The 21,869-nt window shown below is 37.6% G+C and overlaps 1 protein-coding gene across 1 annotated transcript in view; it reads right to left on the reverse strand.

Moving 5' to 3' along the window:
- The window catches only part of ADGB (androglobin), a 160,083-nt gene that overhangs the window by 94,862 nt on the left and 43,352 nt on the right, over positions 1 to 21,869 (reverse strand). The window contains exons 8-11 of the mRNA XM_047769989.1: positions 14,146 to 14,384; positions 10,542 to 10,682; positions 8,458 to 8,552; positions 2,421 to 2,595 (exon numbers count right to left, since the gene is read on the reverse strand). Of these exons, the coding sequence (XP_047625945.1) occupies positions 2,421 to 2,595; positions 8,458 to 8,552; positions 10,542 to 10,682; positions 14,146 to 14,384 (650 nt within the window). The remainder of the gene's footprint in view (positions 1 to 2,420; positions 2,596 to 8,457; positions 8,553 to 10,541; positions 10,683 to 14,145; positions 14,385 to 21,869) is intronic.

Here is a 21,869-nt window from a genome sequence, read left to right on the forward strand (position 1 = left end):
GATGCTCTGAATGAAGAACAGTTTTAATTGTGGATCTATGCATTTAACTAAAATATAGCATTTAAAAATAAAAGATTTTCTTTCCAACATCCTGTGAAGGCTGATCTTTGGTTGGAAAGACAAAGGAGGGGGGAGGGAGGGAGGAAAACTGGAAAGTTCTTGGAACCCAAAGCAGCAATTGGCACTCTCTTGGCACCGACAGCCTATACGGCAGAAACTCAAGGAAGGTAAAGAAAGAACTCAAATAACCAAGCAGGAGGGAGAAAGGCAGACAAAGTCTAATTAAAGAAAAAAAAAAATGAACTGACCATTTCTCCTTTACATCTGAACCAGAGATTTCCTTAATCTTTGTTCTTTCCTGGCAAGGATAATACATTGTGCTAGAAACACTCTGCTACCAGCTGTACCGGTTGTGTCAATGTAGGCAGAAAGCAAATGTGAGGAAAATTACATGGTTAACAGTTGTTATTTATATCTTAAAAACATGTAAATTATGGTTGGAAGTAGGAGGCAAGGAACAGGTAAATATTCCAGTCTCTGTGGCTCTTGCCGTTTTAGGATCCTGAGTGGCGCGGAGACTTATGGATTATACGGTGACTGAGATGTGCTTCTCTGGTCCCACGCAATGAAGGAGCAGCAACACTTGAACTGGGAGCAGGAGCCACAGCAAGCATCATCAATACGACTACAAGCCGTGGTTCATGGGGCCAATCCCTTAAAGCCTATTATGAGCTTTGCAGGGATGCTCTTGGTAAACTGGAGCTTGGGATGTTCACTGAAGCTTTGTCTTCATTGTTCATTCAGGCAACAGACCGGTGAACCCTAATGCAACAACCTCTAGCACGCGTTACTGGATGAGCACAGTTAGAAGGTAATGAGGGATCAGAAAAGACAGAGAAAGGAAAGGCAAAAGCAAGGAAATGAACTCAAAAGAGGTCACAGAAAAGCTGGTTTTGAACAGAGCTAATTTAAACTTTTTGGAATGGAAATATACAGATACATATACACACATATACATACATAATCCATAGCACCCCAATCTTTACTACCCTTCATTAAAACTGCAAGTGTAAATTAGCTATGGGAAGGCTATAGCTAATGTTGAATCAATATAAACAAATTGAGTTATTCTGCTAGGCTGCAATATTTTAATTCTTAGTTTTTCTTTTTTAATCACTCCCCTGGAGTTTCCACTGTGGCTCAGCAGGTTAAGAACCGGACACAGTGTCCATGAAGATGCAAGTTTGATTCCTGGCCTCACTCAGTAGGTTAAGAATCCAGAGTTGTGCAAGCTGTCGTGTAGGTCACAGATGCAGCTCAGATTTGGTGTTGCTGTGGCTGCAGCGTAGACCTCAGCTGCAGCCCCATTTGACCCCTAGCCTGGAAACTTCCATATGCCACAGATGCAGCCCTAAAAAGAAGAACAAAACAAACAAACAAAACTCCTCTCCTCATGTTCCTGGTTCTGCTTTAAAATGGATTTTTCATATCTGGTCTCACTCATTTCTTCTTGTCTCTCTTCCACTGAAACATGGGGCTCATGGAAAAAGGCATAAAAATGAAGACTTGTCAAGATAATGATTAAAGGAATGAAGAATTAGACGTGGATTGTGAGGAATTTAGAAATGAACTGTGAGAATAAGAACAAGGGAGTCACAGCCCTCCTGCCCCATTCTCAGCCTGAGTGAGCCTGTGTATTTCTGAGCACAACGACCACTCACTGTGGCTTTATTGACACAGTATTGAGATAGGAGCCAGCCCAGGGCAGGAGTTCTATTCTTGTAGGAGTTTGAACAAAAATCAGCTAATTCAAAGGTTATTTCATACAGGCACTCTAGAATGATTTCCGTTTAAGAAATTCACACCTGGTGAGTTCCCATCGTGGTTCAGTGGTTAACGAATCTGACTAGGAACCATGAGGTTTTGGGTTCAACCCCTGGCCTCACTCAGTGGGTTAAGGATCCTGCGTTGCCGTGGCTCTGGCGTAGGCCAGTGGCGACAGCTCCAATTCGACCCCAGCCTGGAAACCGCCATATGGCGTGGGTGCGGCCCTAGAAAATACAAAAAGACAAAAAATAAAAAAATAAAAAGAAAGAAAGAAATGCACACCAGTGGCTTACCATGTATGCCACTTAACTTTCTGTATTACGTGCGACAGACCACTTTCCTGTCACAGTGCCATCACGCAAAGAATGGCCTCTATACATGTGGTCAGGTGAGACATGAAAACCAGACTGCTTGACTTCTGAGATGTGCAGAATCAATCAATCCTTTAAGGACATTAAGATTGGACCTGAAACTAAATGACGGCTTTAGGTGTGGGCTTGGGTGCTTTGCCTTGATACAAATACCTCATTACAAATGAAACCATTAGAGCTTCACAGAAAGAAGTGTTCATTTTCAGACAACGTGAACCATACCTTGCGCTTCATCTGTTATAACAGTTTCCTTTTTTTGACGAAAGAGTTTCCAGGACGGTACAGGAGGTGGTTTTGGCGGTGCTATAAGAGGGCAAGACCTAGTTCTTGTCACCAGCACGGGATGGCTGCAGATGTGGGAAAGCCCATATTCTCTAAGCTTCTCAGCAGAACTAGCCTAAAAGGTGGAAGGCAGAATCAAAAGGGTTCTTGCATTTGCTTCATGCATTTTAAGGTACTTTTTGTCATTATAAAAATACTATCACCACTAGAGGGACGTAGTGCTAATAAGAAGAAAATAACCACCCACTTTCTCCCTCCTTACCATAAGTACTATTACTCTCTGTATTTCTTTCCAACTTTTAATTCATCTGGGGACCCATTTCCTGGTTTACAAAATGACATACTAGAATAAGAACATTTTTCAGTTCTAAAAGTTTAAGATTCTATGAGATTGCAGAAATCTTAGTATATCCATTTTGGTCCAAAATTAATCAATGGTTATTTTTATAGGTTAAAGCTTTGATACAAGTACTTAGCAAGCTTGTTTGTTTGTATGTTTGTTTGTTAGGCACCAGCAATTGCTGCATAATATTAAAAAAAAATTACCACCATTGCATTTAGTGTGTCAGGTCCATGAGGGTAAGTGGGTGCCTTGTCTTCTTTGGTTTATGTCCCCCCACTCCCCCCAGGAAATCCTCATGATCACTCCTCACAATGGAGGCATTCACAGGACAAAGGACAGAGGCTGCCCTGTGTCCTGCTAAATCAAGTAGTTTCCCAGGCAAATGCTTTCCATATTCCACTGCTCAGTTCTGGAGCCACTCAGCTTTGGAACAATTCACAGTAAGATTTAAGTGGAACTTCAGTTACTGACTGATGACTAAACAATGCCATAAATAATCAAAAAGTCTGTGAAAGTTAAAGTAATACACACTGTAGTCAAATTCTGATGTTCAGGGGCCAAAACACTGAAACATTTAAATAAAATATTAACTACATTAAAGTCAGTTTTGCCAATAGCTATTTTTCTTCCCAGTGATTTCACATCATTGACTTCTATGCAAGTAGCAATGTTTGAAAGTATAAATTTATAAAGCATCATTTAAATTATTGAGTCCAGAGGAGCCATTTGAGAGCATTATAAATATGCAAAATAAAGAGGACAGTCCTTCAACGTTTTAATTTTTTTAAAGGCCTAGCTTAAAAGGGGAAGAAAATGTCAGATCCCCTTTATCCCATTTGTGAATGTTAGCGATTCACAGAAAAAATGAGAGAAACCTCTGGAATTGTGCCTTACAGGGGCTTAACATTTTTTTTCACTGTGCAGTGTTGTTTCACAGCTAAACCTTTTATGTACAACTTAAACCCTGTCAAATTTTAGAAGTTTCCCAACCCCTGAATGTAATCCTTTCCAAGAAGAGTTTATGGGAGAATTTCTTGGTGTTATTCAACAAATCAGTGCCTCAATATAGTAAGAGAAAGTACATTACTGTAAAATTTACATTTAAATAATATCCAAACTAATATTTATAAGTTGAATAATTTCCAGATAGTTTACATTCATGAAATTTGGTCTAAATATCTCTATTCCTTCTTACAACTGCAACCCTTATTATAGTCTATATATTTTCTTTGTTGAGCTATAGAGCATCAAAAAAGAACAAGATTTAAGGCATTCTGAAAATTTTAGCTATATCGTGTCAAATAATTAAGTATGGTATTTTCACATCTTGTATTGTTTGAATAATCCACAAAAGAACTAGACTGTGCAAGGTATGTAAGCCAGTTTCCCATACTTCATTTCCAACACACTGCACAATACTTCTGAACCATGTCAAGTAATGCTATTAATAGCAGTTATAGTTTGATTCTGAGAGCTTTGTTCAAGGTTCCCAAATGTCCTTGGATTAGAAGGGATGCAGAGGAATTTAGAACAGTGAAATGTTCCAGTGAAATACTGAATGGGCCTTCAAGAAGTAACTTGGAATAATTCATACGTCAGACAAACTAGGTTTCCTTGCCCGTAAGACTCTCACTCTCTTATCTCATCCTGCCTCAGACATTCTAAAAGTAGGGGTTTGCGTAGGTGGGGGAGGATTTTTTAGAACTCTCAGCTAACCCACTGAAATAAAACGAAAACCACTTTGTCAGTTCCGCTGTGGCACAACGGGATCAGAGGCAAAAGATCCAGTGTTCTGGGGCCATAGGCAATTGTGGCTCGGATCTGATCCCCAGCCGGGGAACTCCATCTGCCTTGGGGCAGTCCAAAAAGAAAGAAACAAAATAATTTCGAAGATCCAAGAGGAAGAGGCTGGGGGGATAATGTGGGGGTAAATTCATGACATTTTGTTTCTTCTCAAATTTTGTTATTTTTTTGCATTCTTCATCCACTCTTTAAGGAAAAGTAAAGTATTGACTTTATTTTACGTGTTGCTCTCATGGTCTTTGGGGCTACAGTTTTTAGCAATGTACTCCGTGTAACAAAATTCCATTAGAAGAGAATTTTTTTTTCTTGTAGATTTATCTTTAAAACATTACATCTTCTTTATATTCTGATTTTTACCAGGAGAACTTGTTTGACCCAATAGCTAATGTAAAAGAATCAGCAGGAGACCGTGGCATTGTGGTCAGTTCCTTACAGCCTTGGAGGTCATTACTGGACACTGGGCTAATTCCTGAATCTCTGAGCCCTTTAAGCCATTTTCACCCCCACCAAGGGAGGATGAACATACCCTGTCTGGCCTGGCTCTCTCCCACACCTCCAGCTGCCTCTCAGACGTCTCCCTTTGCCATCTGTTTGACCTCTGGTATTTCCCTGAACCTTCAGCCTTTCCAACATAAGCTTCCCTCCGCTTCAAGCACACTTTCTCCTATTTTCCAGGCTAACTCAATTTTTTTTTTAACTTTTTTTGGCTGTTCCACAGCATAGGTTACTCCCCAGCCAGGGATCAAATCTAAGCCCAGCTGTGAACGAAGCCACAGCTGTGGCAATGCCAGATCCTTAACCCCCTGTGCCCGGCTGGGGATCCAACCCGTGTCCCAGGACTCCCAAGTCACTGCTGATCCCATTGTGCCACAGGGAGTGCTCCATCCGGGTTACTTTAGTTAGAGCCACTGTTTAAACACTTTTTTCCTCCCCTTTGGGATGACTTGGCTTCCCTTGTAATGCACTAGACAGAAAGATGTGTTTCTGCTATGTAATCCCATCCTTATTTTTCTACTCATTAATTATTCATTTCATCACTTATTTAATGCGCTTTACTTGATGGCTACACCTGCTTTATTCCAGGCATCCTCTGTTACATCAGTCTTCTAACTTGAGGACTGCTGTTTGCCTTTTTCATTGACTCTAAACTTTGTGGGGAGGATCCTTGTTAATCATGCCCATCAGGGTGTCCTCAGAGCCCAGTTCATTGTTTAGCACCTAACAGACAATTAAACATCTGCTGAGTTAGTGATAAACATGTGAGTTTCGTCCTTTAAATTAAAAACTAATTTTGTGTTTTTAAAAATTAACTTTTCAGGGAGTTCCCATCGTGGCTCAGTGGTCAACGAACTTGACTAAGATCCATGAGGAAGTGGGTTCGATCCCTGGCCTTGCTCAGCGGGTTAAGGATCCGGCATTGCTGTGAGCTGTGGTGTAGGTCACAGATGAGGCTTGGATCGTGAGCGCGCTGCTGTGGCTGTGGTGGTGGCCGGCCTACAGCTCTGATTTGACCCCTAGCCTGGGAACCTCCCTATGCTGCAGGCATGGCCCTAAAAAGACAAAAAATAAAAATTAAAAAAAATTACAAAAAAAAAAAAAAGGAGTTCCCGTTGTGGCGCAGTGGTTAACGAATCCGACTAGGAACCATGAGGTTGTGGGTTCGGTCCCTGCCCTTGCTCAGTGGGTTAACGATCCGGCGTTGCCGTGAGCTGTGGTGTAGGTTGCAGACGCGGCTCGGATCCCGCGTTGCTGTGGCTCTGGCGTAGGCCGGTGGCTACAGCTCCGATTCGACCCCTAGCCCGGGAACCTCCATATGCCGTGGGAGCGGCCCAAAGAAATAGCAAAAAAAGACAAAAAAAAAATTTAACTTTTCAGTAGGACAGCCAGAAGTCCAAACGGATTATTTTGTGCCCTTTTCTTTGTGTAATTCATTCATTCCATGCTTATATTCTGCAGTTTTAAAAAGTGTTTCAGTATTTCCCATACATGAGTCTATGGCATGCCACAAAACATGGCTCATGGTCTTTTGCAGTCCAAGGTGTTAGATAGTTTAATCTCTCTGGAGTATCTAAGATAGCACCTAGACCAATGCCATGTAAGGACATAAAAAAAAAAAAAAAAAAATCAGGGCTGAGATAGCCAGCTCAAACATTTACAAGAGATTCAAGTTGTGGGGAGGCCTAGGAAGCACACTTGGATTTAGCCATGGCTGAAAGTAAATAACTCTGAATTAAAAACAGAAACTGGAGTTCCCACTGTGACTCAGTGGGTTAAGAACCTGTCATAGTATCCATGAGGATGCAGGTTCAGTCCCCGGCCTCACTCAGTGGTTTAAGGATTCAGTGTTGCCGCAAGCTGTGGTATAGGTGGCAGACGAAGCTAGGATCCAGTGTTGCTGTGGCCATGGTGTAGGCCAGCAGCTGAGGCTCCGATTCAACCCCTATTCTGGGAACTTCCATATGCCACAGGTGCAGCTATAAAAACAAAACAAAAACAAAAAAACAAAGAAACTGCCACTTTCTCTATGTTCATAATGACACTTTATGTCTTATTGTATCAACAGTATTACCCTCGTTATATTGCAGACTTTTGCAGGAAGGAAGGGTTTCTATACAAAAATGAAGGAGGACGATGATGAAGGAAATGGAAGAAGGAATGATAAGGTTATGTCACTTGAGCAAATGTCTAGAAGACAAATGCAACACACATAGTAAAGTGCAATAATCATACAATTAGTGTATTTACATTTCATGCAAGTTTCCATTGAATTTTTAACACTCAGCTGTTTCTAACCAAATGAGCAAATATATATGTGTGTGTATGTATAATTATATCACTTTTGTCTTTAATGTAGTGATTTCAGAACATATGGAATTCTAGCAATAAAGTACCGGATGTCTCAACGTTCCTCAAAGGAAATACAATAGGGTATTTTTCTAAGTAGACTGAAGCATAATCTGGTGGACTTTACTCTTTGAAAGGGAAGGAAAAAGATTACTTTTATGTCCAAGAACCAAAGAGACCTTAAAAAATTATGGCAAACTCATACATCCCATGCAACTATTAAATATTATGTTGTCAAATATTTAACATTATGGGAAAATGTTAAGGATACAGTGTCAAGTGAAAAAGCTGGTTTCCAAGCAGAAAGTAAAATGGAATTCCCCTGTGTAAAATACTTATACCCATACACATATAGAAAATATGCAGAGAAGAAAAAAAAATCAAATTATATATGCCCAAATGTCAGTAGTACCCATGTCTAGAAATTTTACTATGAAAACTTTAATTTCATTCCCATATTTTATAAATTTTACTATGTACATTTTAATTTTCGTTCCCATATTTGATAAATTTTTCATCAGTTGATAGATTTATAAGAAAAAAGCAATTAACATTTTTGTGTGCATTCTTTCAAGATACAAGGAGATCTTAGCAAGTGGCTTTCCAGCCCCAGACATGAATTTGCTTAAATCATCTTAGGTTAAGAAAATATGTATAATCTGTTTATAGAAAGGTGATTATTATTATTTAAGAATGATATACACAATGCTCACTTTGATAATATATAACGATGTCTTTTTCTTAAGTTAATAATGGAAAAGATTGATAAAAATATGAGACTATTTTTTTTTTTGATAAAACTATTTCAGTCATCTAAGAAAACTTTGGATGTTCTAGGTCTCTGAACCCAAATGCCAAATTATAGAGATAACAAGACAAATTCAGGAAGGGAATTGTAATTGAATTCTGGTATAACTTTTACTATAGCAAGTACACACACACACACACCCATAAATTACACTGAGTGTCTCAGCCTTGAGTGCTTACCATCTTTTCTAATAAAAAGATCTTCTTTTCAAACAAATAGAGAGGTGTAAAGGTAGCATATACAACCATCTGAGGAGACTGTATTGCTGAAGAACCTGTAAAACCAAGTATAAATTTTGTTAGGGAAATTCTAGCCAAAATGGGTCAGTCAGTAGGTCAGGGTAGACTGCTCCAGTTCCTTAATGAACTTACCTTTGCTCGTGAAAAATAGTTAAGTGACTCTACATGTATTTAATACATGTTAAATCTCAAATGTACATCTATTTTATAGAATTTGCATTAGTTTTACCCTCATACTAGTATCATCTAGTTCATTAAGAAATCATTTTACTCCATTGTAAAAAAGTTATAAACTTTAGCTATCAGTCAGTGTAACTTAGAATGGTCTACAAACAATTAGGTTTAAAAGGAACAACTTTAAAATGGAGACATTTCTTAGCTTTCATAGATTCTTTGTTTTGAATTCAAAGAAGTTTAGGCATTTCCACATCATTGCAAGTAGAATGAAAACAAATGAATCCTTCCATGAGGAAGGAAAACCAAGAGGGAAAACATTTGGAATGTTTAATGTTTGCAGATTTACTTCTCGACCTTACTCACTTACTCATGTTTCCTCAACATCCCTGAAGGGACGACATTTGATTCATGATGCAGTAGTTTTTTAAAGATTCTGGCCCAACCAATGGAATTTATTTTCCTCCATTTCTTTTTATTTTGAATTAAAATGTTTTGTTTTATTCCTTTACAAATTCTAGCACCTATATTTACATGCATTAGAGAATATGTTTATTGAAGAATAACATCTTTAGTGCTGCAGATAAATGAGATGTGAGCCCTGGATCATTCCAGAAGGGATTAAGATGTGAAATATGCCAAACTTATAAAAATATGTTTTTACATTTAAAAATTGAACTTTGTATTACATAGCAGAGCAAAAATGTCTCTCCAAGATGTGTCTCCCTGGCATAGGAATTATTTTAGGCTGATTTTTTTTTTTTTTTTAAAGAAACAAGGAACTCAGGAATTCTTTCTTTTTACCTGCTCCCTAACTGCCTAAAAGAATTCAGACGGAGGGCCTGATCCGGGATGAGATGAGCACTGTCATTAGAGATCCTACAAAGAACACAGTCTGGGTGTGAGGGGACGAGGCAGGGCCTGCAGACCAGAGTCTTCTCTGTGTCCCACTGTCTCCACATGGTGGAGCAAATGATTTTTAGCAAACATTGCTTTTCCATCTCAATGTGAAGGGCCTTCCTCCCTTTTGAAGTCACAAACCCTTCCCTCCTCGTTCTACTAAATGGTAGATAAGCTTCAATTGCCTCACTCATCCTTGGGTCTCGTTTTTCTTATGAGGCCCCAGATGTACATAATTCTTTTCTTCTACTAATCTGGCTCCTGTCAGTTTAATTCTTAGACCAGCCAGAAGAGCCTAGAGAGGGTAGAGGGAAATTTATGCCTTCTCCAATATAGATGTTTCATGGAGCAGAGATCTGAACCCAGGCAGTTTTACTCCACAGCCCAAACTTTAAACCACATTCTGTATTTTGAGGTTGACCTTAATTATGAGTTTGGTAGGAAAAAAAAAACAAAAAAAAACCCCCACCATTACCTTTATTTTCACAAAGAAAGAAACCCAGAGAAAGGTTTAGCCATTCTCAGAAATAAATATTAGTAACTTTAGGAATGTTACGTCATCAACTATCAAAAAAGATTGCTTAAGGTATCAGTATAAGAAAACAGTTTTAATATAAAGTTAAAAATACAATGACTAATATTTGTATTTTCTCTATCAAACCACCATACAAATTTCTATAAAAATACAAAGCTATAATTATTAAAATGTCTACACATAAAAACACAGCAATGTATTAGAGTTCCCTTCGTGGCTCAGTGGTTAATGGAACCCAACTGGGATCCATGAGGATGTGGGTTTGATCCCTGGCCTTGCTCAGTGGGTTAAGGATCCAGCGTTTTTGTGAGCTGTGGTGAGACACATCTAAACAGGAAATATAGTTCTATGCTCCAATGTCTTCCAACATTTTAAAAACAGGTAAAATTATTATTCTAGGAGACTGAGAGCTTACACTCTGACAAAGACTGTAGAGAGTACTGTACATCTGATGAGGGTCTTGAACCATGAAGTGACCATTTGAATTTGTCCTTTTCCCTTTCCTTCTCTCCATCTTTACTCTTCTTCTTCCCAAGGTCTTTTGCATCTGCTTTCTCTAACATATTAAAAAATATAATAAATCCTTTAACTATAAAACCTCAAGCTATGTTACTTATTCAGTCATTGTATTGAAAGGAAAGCCAAAACAATACTATTATTTCACTTATTTAAGTGTAAAATAGCCATAAATTTCCACAAATACTACTCACCTTGAATTAGGAACATCAAAATAAAGCAAAAGAAAACTTTGAAAATTGACAGGTATTGTGAAAGACATGAGCATTATTTACTATTGATTTCACATAATTTCATGGCAAATATAGATTATTACTAGAATATAATTTATTTATATAAAGTTATAGCATCAGGCTAATTTTTTCATTTTAAAAACAAAAAACAAAGAATACCAAAGAATGTACTTAAAAGTTAAGTCTTAAATGTGGAGTCCTCTCAGATCTTCTTTATTTGGAGGTTGTATTTCAAGAAACACAGCTGTCTGCATCCAGAGTATCTTTGGTAGAGACTGGGTGCCAGCCAACATCCACCAACCAACATCTTACTGTTAAAATAATGTGTGTGGAGTTCCCATCATGGCTCAGTGGTTAACAAATCCGACTAGGAGCCACAAGGTTGCAGGTTCAATCCCTGGCCTCGCTCAGTGCATTAAGGATCTGGCGTTGCCCTGAGCTGTGGTGTAGGTCGCAGACGCAGCTCGGATCTTGCATTTCTGTGGCTCTGGCATAGGCCAGCAGCTACAACTCTGACGAGACCTCTAGCCTGGGAACCTCCATGTGCCACGGATGCAGCCCTAGAAAATGCACAAAGACAATAAATAAATAAATAAATAAATAAATAAATAAATGTGTGTAACCATGAACTTAGTACCCAGTACCATCTGCAACTTGAATTTCCATTCGTATACACATTTCTATGAAACTTGTTCTCCTTCAGCTTAAAAAAAAAAAAAATCCCCCAAGATTTTGTATTTCCTCATAATCCCTTCCAATTCTAAAACAGAAATTTCAAATTTCTGCCACTTGATTCTTTCATCATTTGCTAAATTTGCAATCACCATTGGCAGGGTTTTTTGGTTTTTAAAATTTTGCAACTCTCAACACTATTTGGCACTGACAATCTCTCTGATTCTTGAAACACTCTTTTCCCTTGACTTCAATAGCAGCATGCACTGCTGGTCTTCCTGCTTCTCTTATCATCCTTTAACGTCCTTTGCCAGCTCATTATTTTCTTCCTAGTCTCAGATGTTTGGTTTCTTTAAGGTTCAGTCTTAAGCTTCCTAGTCTTCCCACTCTATGCCATCTCCTAGGGAATAGCATTCACTGTTTAATTTGGCATGCATTCGTCAATGCTTCCCAAATGTATACCACCAATATCACCATGCCTGAAAGTACACTTGATTTCCTCTTTTTCTTTTCTTCTTTTAATTTTATGGACACATTTGTGGCATATGGAAGTTCTGGGCCAGGGATTGAATCTCAGCCACAGCAGCGACCTACACCAGAGCTAGTACAATGCTAGATTCTTTAACCCACTGTGGTGGGCCAGGGACCAAATCCACACCTCCTCAGTGATCCCAGCCACCTCAACTGGATTTTTAACCTGCTATGGCACAGCGGGAACTCCTATACTTGATTTCTTAAAGGCACCTCAAATTCAATACATTCTATATCATTTTGTGATCTCTCCTCAAAAAAAGCTATTCCTCTTTTGGCAGTACCCATCTCAATTACATTTTGTAGAATTTGCAAGTCAGAATTCTACAAAACATCTTTGCCACATCTTACCATCACTTTTTAAATAACTCTTGTTTACTTTATCTGCCTCTCCACTGTTACTATCCTATTACCCTACTCCAAGCTACCATCATCGCTAATACGAGCTGATGCAACAGCCTCCAAATTGATATTTCTATATCCACCCATGTCATTGACCCTCCATCCCCACTTGCACCCCAAGTTATTTTCTTCTCAGAGCACCAGAATTTCCTTTTGAAAATGTGAAATGGATCATGAATCAACTCTAAACTCTTCATTAGCTGTCAACTGTTCTTTGGTAAAGATCAATAATCTTAACACGACTCAGCAGATTTGTTATGATCACTCTCCTACCTACTTCTCCAGGCTCTTCTCTAGCCACTTCATTCCTCACATCTTCTTCCAAATCATTGTCATTCCTCCTATGGCCTCATAATATTTTTATTTGTTCTCTCCTCTATCTAGAATGCTCTTTCCCCCAGAGTCCCTCATCTTCCCCTAGATCTCCCTCTCACCTTCTCAAACACAGCTCCAAAGTCCTTAGGGAATTCTTTCCTGATGCCCCAGACTAGGTCCTTCCCTATGAATTCCTATAGTTTTCTGAATTTCCCTTCAAGATTCATGTATTAGTATGCACTTACGATTTTTAAAATTAATGTTAGTCTCTCTCACTAGACCATAGCTCTAGGAAGTAAGTTCTACAGCTGATTTTGTTCAAGTTATCATTAATTCCTGGAATACATATTGATATTCTACCTGGCAAGTAGTATGTTTGAATGGATGGATGAATGGATAGATAAATGGATGGGTGGATAGGTGGAAGTTAATTTGTGGTACATGAGAAAGGGATTCTAGGTTCAAATTAATTTAGGCTACTCTGAGTAAAACAAATTTAATCAGGCTTTTTTTTTTTTTTTTTTGCTTTACTTTATAAACTAATGCACATTAGGTCATTTGAAGAGGGGCCCATTACAGGCACATTCCACACACAATTTTTTAGTATATTTTTTGAGGAATATTCACAGTAATTATTTCTGGGTAGCAGATGGTTGGAAATACTGGTAAATAAGATCTTAATAAGGACGAAATACCAATATCTTACAAAACACAAATATTTGAAAGATTACTATAGATGCTATTAAGGTATACAAAAAAGAGTATTTTCTAGGATAGTTAACTCTGTTGCACAAGGATTATTGTATGTATGCATAGCCAGATGAAATATTTTAGAAAACATAAAATAAAGTTATTCAATATAGTTCCCACTTTAAGAAAAGAAATGCTCCTGCACCTTGTAAACAACTTGAAAAAAAAATTGTTTTTCCAGATTTTAACTTCTACCTTACAACAAACAACCTGAAAATCAAAATCTAATCTGTGTCCATTTCAGGAAAAGGAAAACAGGACAACACTCTCTTTTGCTACTTTGGGCCATTCCACTCTTATACAACATATAAGAAAGATGTGTTGAAGACTTAATGTCTCTTTCTACATTAGTACTATATAATTTAGTCTCATCAAAATTATAATTGCCTCTGATTTTTAAAAAGAGCAAAACATAGAACAATAATTAATATAAACACCATCATAAATTCTAATATTTTGGAAAGGACCTTAATTACATGACTCTTTCCACACACTTAACAAATGATAATGACAATAATCAATAAACTCAGCAATGACTATAAAGTGTTTACATATAAAAAATACCCACATTAAATAACATCGTGATAGAAGGTGTCTTACCCTTTAAAACTTTGTCACTTTTCTCAGGAAATTTTAATGTTGTTGCTGAACCTTCAGGTTTGAATTCCTTGCCATCTTTCACTTCTTTGCCATTTTTCACATCCTTCATGTCTTTCCCTTGTTCTTTTAATTTGGCATCTATCTCTGCTATTTTGCTTTCAGAGTTGGACTCATTTGACAGCTTAAACTCAGGCAATATTTCTTTCAAGAGCTCCCAAATTTTGTCCATATATCTTGGGCTTAGATAAAAAAGCAACATTAATTTTCAAATTAAGCTTTTTATTCCACATCAAGAAATTGCTGACAGAGAGAAATCAAGACAAAAAAAAAATCAACCTTCTATTTCACAAGACTAAGTATAATAGTTACTTCACATTTTAGTTAAAAACATCATTATGAAACATTCATAATGAAACATTCATTAAATAAACTTTGATTGAGTGCCTACACTGTGCTGGGCTTTGCTGATGCAAAGAGACTAAGCGCAGAGTTCCAGTTAAAGACGGAAATGTAGGAGGATTCTGAACTCATCTCTTCCTATGGACGCACCGAATCTACAGCTACGTACAGAACAATTACCTCTGAAAAGAGCTGAGGAATCCCTATGTGTCTGGAAAACAAGAAACAAACCCATATTAAAGTAGGTAAGAGAGGTTAAGACACAATCTTGCCATGAACCTCACACAGTTTGGAGGAACTCACAGCCCTGAGCTTTTTCCTGAGGAGTGAAGAGTTTGAACCCCACAACTGGCATCCCAACTTTTAAGACCTATAGATCAGAGACAAGCTCCCAAAACATCTAGTTTTGAAAGCCACCAGGGCTTGCATTCATGAGGCCAATAACCTTTAGCAAACTCAGAAACAGTTTTTAAGGGGCTCTCACAGACTCACCTATTCTAGGGTCAGTGCATAGAAAGGCACCCAGTAGGAGACTTTACTATCCCACCTTCATCAATGAACAGATCATCCAGACATAAAATCAGTAAGAAAACATTGGCCTTGAGTGACACATTAAATAAGATGGACTTAGAGAACATTCTACCCCGAAGCAAGAGAATACACATTTTTCGCAAATACACCTGGAACATCCTCCAGGATAGATCATATGTTAAGTTTGAAACAAAATAAGTTTTAATGAATTCAAGAAGATTGAAATCATATCACTGATCTTTTCCAACCACAATTGGACGAAACTAGAAATTAATTACAAGAAGAAAACTAGGAAATTCACATTTACGTAAAAATTAAACAACATATTACTGATCAACAAAGAGGTCAAAGAAGAAATAAATAAAACAACTTTGAGACAAATAAAAATGGGAGTACAATATAACAAAAATGTAATAAATACAACAACAACAAGACAAATACAACAAAACAGAAGTAGTTCTAAGAGAGTAATTCTGAGAGAGAAGCTCAAAACAATAAATGCCTACATCAAAAAAATAAGATCTCAAATAAACTACCTAACTTTATACCTCAAGGAACTAGAACAAAAGAACAAATGAAGCCCAAATTTAGTAGAAGGAAGAAAATAGAACAAAAATCAGAATGAAAATAAATGAGAGAGATACTAAAAGGCCATAGAAAATATCAAAGAAACTAAGAGCTATTTTTTTTGAAAAGGTAAACAAAATCAACAAACCTTGACTTCTCAAAAAAAGAGAGAAGACTCAAATAAATAAAATCAGAAATGAAACAGACACATTTTAATTAATACCACAAACATGTAAAGGATCATAAGAGACTGCTATAAATAAGTATACAACAATAAATTGGACAACCTAGAAGAAATGGATAAACTCCTAGAAACATTCTACTTACCGAGGCAAAGAAACAGAAAATCTGAACAGACTGATTACTAGTAAGGATTGAATCAGCTATCAAAAACCTTCCAACAATGAAAAGTCCAGAACCAGAAAGATTCACTGGTGAATTCTACTGAACATTTAAAGACCAGTTAATACTAATATTTCTCAAACTCATCCCCCCAAAATACAAGAAAGGGGATCAGTTCTAAACTCATTTTACAACACCAGCATTACCCTGATACCAGAATCAGACAAGGGCATCACAAGAAAAGAAAAATACAGATCAAAATCCCTGATGAACACAGTTGCAAAAAATCCACAACAAAATATTAGAAAACAGAATGCAATAATACATTAAGAGGATCATAAATCATGATCAAGTGTGTTTATTCCTGGGGTGCAAGAAAGAATTAACATACACAAATTAATCAGTGTAATACACCACAATTAAAAAAGAAAAAATGAAGGGTAAAAATCATATGGTCATATTAATAGGCAGAAAAGCATTTGAAATTCAACATACATTTATGGTAAAAATGCTCAGCAAAATGGGTTTAGAGGAAACACATCTCAATAAAATAAATGAAATATATGACAAGTCCACAACGAATATTGTTCTCAATGGTGAAAAGCTGAAAACTTTTCTCTATGATCAGGAACAGGATGAGAATGCCCACTCTTGCTGCTTGTATTCAGCATAGTATTGAAAGTCTTGTCAGAGAAATTAAGCAAGAAAAGGAAATAAAAGGCAACAAATCAGTAAAACAACCACTATTTGCAGATGATATATTATTATATACAGAAAACCCTATTATATATAGAAAGCCCTAAAAACTCCACTCCAAAACCATTAGAATAAACAAATTCAGTACAATTGCAGGATACAAAATCAATATACAAAAATCTCTTGTGTTTTATTAAAAAAAATAAAAACCAAACAAACAAACAAAAAAATCTCATAGACAATTGGAGCAAAAAGACTAAAATACCTAGGAATAAACTTAACTAAGGGAGTGAAAGACATATACACTGAAAATGTAAGACATTTATGAGAGAAATAGAAGAGGACATAAATAAATGAAAGATACACAGTGTTCAAGATTTGGAAGAATTAATATTACTAAAATGCCCATACTACCCAAAACAATCTGCAGATTCAATTCAATCTCTATCAAAATTTCAATGATACTTTTCACAGATATAGAATAAACAACACAAACTTGTATGGAACCACAAAGGATCCTAACTAGCCTTAGTAATCAATCTTGAGAAAGAAGAACAAAGCTGGAGGCATCAAATGTCCTGATTTTAAACTATAATACAAAGCTATAATGATCAAAATAGTATGATACTGGCATAAAAATACACATATCAATGAAACAGAATAGAGAACCCAGAAATAAACCCATGCACATAGAGTCAACTAATTTATGACAAAGGAGCCAAAAATAAAATGGAGAAAGGTACAGTCTCTTCAATAAATAGTGCTGAGAAAACTGGACAGTCCCATGCAAAAGAATACAACTGGAACATTATGCTATACCATACACAAAAATTAACTCAAAATAAATTAAAGGCATAAAAGTGAGACCTGAAACCATAAAACTTCTAGAAGAAAGCATATGTATTAAGCTCCTTAACTTCAGTCTTGGTGATAATATTTGGACTTGACACCAAAAGCAAAGGCAACAAAAGCAAAAATAAGCAGGTGGACTAGAGGAAGCTAAAAAAGCTCTACCCAGAAAAAAACCCAAAAACCTACAACAAAAAAATGATATCCTACTAAAGTGAGAAAATATTTGCAAATCACATATCTAAAAAGGAGTTAATACCCAAAGTACAAAAAAAAAAAAAACTCATTTAACTAAATAAAATAGACAAGCAATCGATAAATGGACAGAGGGTCTGCTTAGACATATTTCCAAAGAAAACATATAGATGGTCAACAGGTACAAGGAAAGGTGCTCAAATCACTGACCATCACATAAACGTAAACCACAACCATAAGTTATCACCTCACACATGTTGGAATGGCTATCATCAAAAAGATATGAAATGACAAGTTTTGGTGAGGATGTGGAGAAAAGGGAACCTTCATGCACTGGTGATGGGAATGTAAACTGGTGTAGCCATTATGGAAAACAGGAGGAAGTTTCCTGAGACAAATTACAAACAGAACTACTGTATAATCCAACAATCCCGCTTCTGGGCATTTATTCATAGGAAATGAAAACACTAACTTGAAAGGATGGATGCACTTCCATGTTCACTGCAGAATTATTTACAATAGCCTAGACATGGAATCAATGTATGTAGCTGTGGATAGATGAATGAATAAAGAGTGGTGTTCGTAGATACGGCGGACTATTGTTCAGCTAAAAAAGGAAGGAAATATTGCCATTTGCAACAATGCAGATGTACTCTGAGAGTGTTAGGCTAAGTAAAATAAGTCAGAGGGAGCAAGACAGATACCATATCATCTCATTTATAGGTGGAATCTAAAAATAAAAAAACAAAAATGAACTCACTGATACAGAGAATGGATTGGTAGTTGCCAGAGGCAAAGGAGGGGATTTGGGCAAAATGAGTGATGGTTCAAAAGGTACAGATTTCCACTGATAAAATAAATGAGTCCTGGGATTGTAATGCACAGCGTCGTGACTATAGTTAATAACACAGTACTGTATATTTGAAAGCTACTAAGAGATTTTAAAAGTGCTCATCACGAGAAAAAAAAATTGGTAACCATGGGTGATGGGTGTTAACTAGACTTGTGTTGACCACTTCTCAGTGTATACAAATATCAAATTATTATTTTGGATACCTGAAACTAGTATCATGTTATATGTCAATTCTATTTCAATAAAAATAAACAACCAAGCCAACAAAGAAACCAAAATAAATAAAGAGATCAAACACATGACCCTAGTCTCAAGGGTCACTCAGCTTGGCAGCGGGCGTACCACCATGACAGGGAAAGAAGACCTATTTGAACATCTATTAAGCACCAGGTACTCTCCTATACATTATCATTTAGATAAATGGTTTTTATGTTACTTCTCTTCGAAGTTTAACAATGTTGTTACTTTTTCTTTTTCTAAACCCTTTCCTGAGGCTTCCACCACATGATCATTCTTTTCTCGTTTCTATGCTGACAGAAATTACTTGCAGACTCTTGAACACTTCCTTTCCTGTGCTCACTGCTAAGCAGTTAGGGTTGCTGCCCCAGAGCTCTCTGCTATATATTCTTGCCATCCTATGTCCTCTCCTCTTGTGAGGTTCACCTGTACTCGTATGTAACCCTCAAATCATGAGCTCCAGTTCAAATCTCTCTCCTGATACACAGCCCATGTATACAACCACCTAACAGACATCTGTCCAAAACAAACTATCAATCAATCAATCAAACCATCCTGTCACCATCTGTTTTTCAGTCAGGTTAGAAAATTAAGAACAACCAAGTCTCTGGCCTGGAAACCATCATATGAACAGTATGTTCCTTAGATCCTACCTCCTCCTACTTTGACAACCATTTTGGTGCAGCATGTGGAAATTTTCAGGCAAGGGGTCGAATTGGACCTGCAGCTGCTGACCTATGCCACAGCCACAGCAACGCCAGATCGGAGCTGCATCTGCAAACTTCACTGCAGCTTGCAGCAATGCCTGATCCTTAACCCACTGAGCAAAGCCGGGGATTGAACCTGCATCCTCCAGAGACAACATCCGGTTCTTAACATGTTGAGCCATGTGGGGAACTCCCCCTTTTTCATTCTTATTGCCACTTTTTCTATAGAAGCCCTTGGCAAGGACTTCCGCAGTACTGAACCAACCCCGTTCCCCTGCTCCAGTCCTGCCATCTGTTCCACTGCCCTGAGCAATCCTCCAAAACCACAAATTTCATAAGATCATCCTCCTGTCTAAAAATCCATCAGTGCCATTCCGTCACTGTAAGGATGGTGTGAAAAAATTTTAACTTCTTCTATCTGGCCCCTGCATGCCTTTTTACCCCATACTCCTCCCTCTTCTAGAATCCAGCAGCACATAATCTAGTTTTGCAGAACCATGCGATTTTGGGGGGACAATACCCTGCTCTCTTACACTTCCATGCTCTTCTTTCTTCTATGAGTTATCTCAATAAACTGCACTAATTTCAACGAATCCTTTGAGGTCAGTTTAAGCATTGCTTTCTGGGGAAATTAAGGTATATAAGTTTCTGCTCTGGATTCCTAAAGAATTTTTCACATACTTCCAGGGCAGTCTTTTAAAATATCTTTAAAATTACTCTATCAACAAACATTTATTGAGATCATACTGTACTGAATAAGTATATTTTTTTCTAAGGACAAAAGTCTGCACATTGAGAAAGACAAAAAGGGTAGGTACCTCTTCTCGTGCATTTTACCACCCCAGTAGATGGATACAAATAAGATAGAGACAGGGGAGGGGGGAGAGAAGATAATAGGCAGTGATAAAACAGGTAGTTTTCATGTTGAAAATTAAATGATAAACAATGGGATATGGCATCATTTGGGAAAGAAAGACTTTGATGGAGAGAAGGATTATCTGGGGAGTTGATATTTAATCTTGGTGAGATCTAAATGTTATGACATATCCAGCCAAGTAAATGTCTGATGCAAGATCATCCCAGGCATAAAGAAAGCACAGCTCATGTAAAGACCCTGAGGGATAATGAGTTTAGTGCATTTAAGAAACAGAATGAAGATGTGGGTGGCTGGCTAGCGGTTGCCAAGACAGAGTTTTTATTTTTGCATTTAGTCCCAGAACAGCTCAGCAACATAGGTACTATAATTCTAATTGAGGTGTAAGAGGTTGTAAATTGTATGCCTTCACACAAGTAGCAAATGATAGAATCAGGATTTAAAAAGACCTTTCTGAATCCAAAACCCAGGTGGTTTTTTTTCCCACCTACAATGTAAAAAAATGTTATGCTATGAGAAGAAAACATTCAAACACCACAGGATGAGACTATACACCTTCTTTGATAGGCTGAAATATGGGGTGCCAGAGTGCTCTACTGGCAAATGAACTACGCCAGGATCAGAGAAATTTGTGTAGAAAAGAGTCATATTTTCCTTTGAAACTGTCAGACTTGTAATATCCACTCTGTGTTTCTATTACAATATGGAGATTTAGAAGGTCTTCCCCCCCCCTGCTCCCCAAACTGATAAAACAGGGCTAAGTGTAGGAAAACATGAGAGCCAAGGTCAACAATTGCAAATAGAACACTCCCTTTGGAACTTCCAAGTGATGCCACGAAACAGTTTTCACCCTAATTGATTTTCATATGGAAAAAGTCAGTAGTAAACACAAGTTTGAAACTTTAATACTGTAATTCTCCTTGACCACTGTTAAACCATGCTGATGACTGGCCAAGCCCCTCCCACCCCTGGGTGTCTCAGGGGTGTCTCTGCCTGCCTCCTCCCTCCCTCCCCACCTCTCTCTTTTCCTGTTTGTTTCTTTCTTTCCTTTCTTCCTTCCTTCCATCCTTCCTTCCTTCCTCTCTCTCTTTCTTTCTTTTTGTCCTTTTTGCCATTTCTTGGGCCGCTCCTGCGGCATATGGAGGTTCCCAGGCTAGGGGTCCAATCAGAGCTGTAGCTGCCAGCCTACGCCAGAGCCACAGCAACGCAGGATCCAAGCCGCATCTGCAACCTACACCACAGCTCCTGGCAACATCGGATCGTTAGCAAGGGCAGGGACCGAATCCGCAACCTCATGGTTCCTAGTCGGATTCGTTAACCACTGCACCACCATGGGGATCTCCCCTTTCTTTCTTTCTCTTCTTCCTTTTCTTTCTTTTTCTTTCTCTTTTCTTTCTTTCTTTCTTTTTCTTTCTTTCTTTCTTTTTCTTTCTTTCTTTCTTTCTTTCTTTCTTTCTTTCTTTCTTTCTTTCTT

This window comes from Phacochoerus africanus, chromosome 2, assembly GCF_016906955.1.
Source record: "Phacochoerus africanus isolate WHEZ1 chromosome 2, ROS_Pafr_v1, whole genome shotgun sequence".
Classification (NCBI taxonomy): domain Eukaryota; kingdom Metazoa; phylum Chordata; class Mammalia; order Artiodactyla; family Suidae; genus Phacochoerus; species Phacochoerus africanus.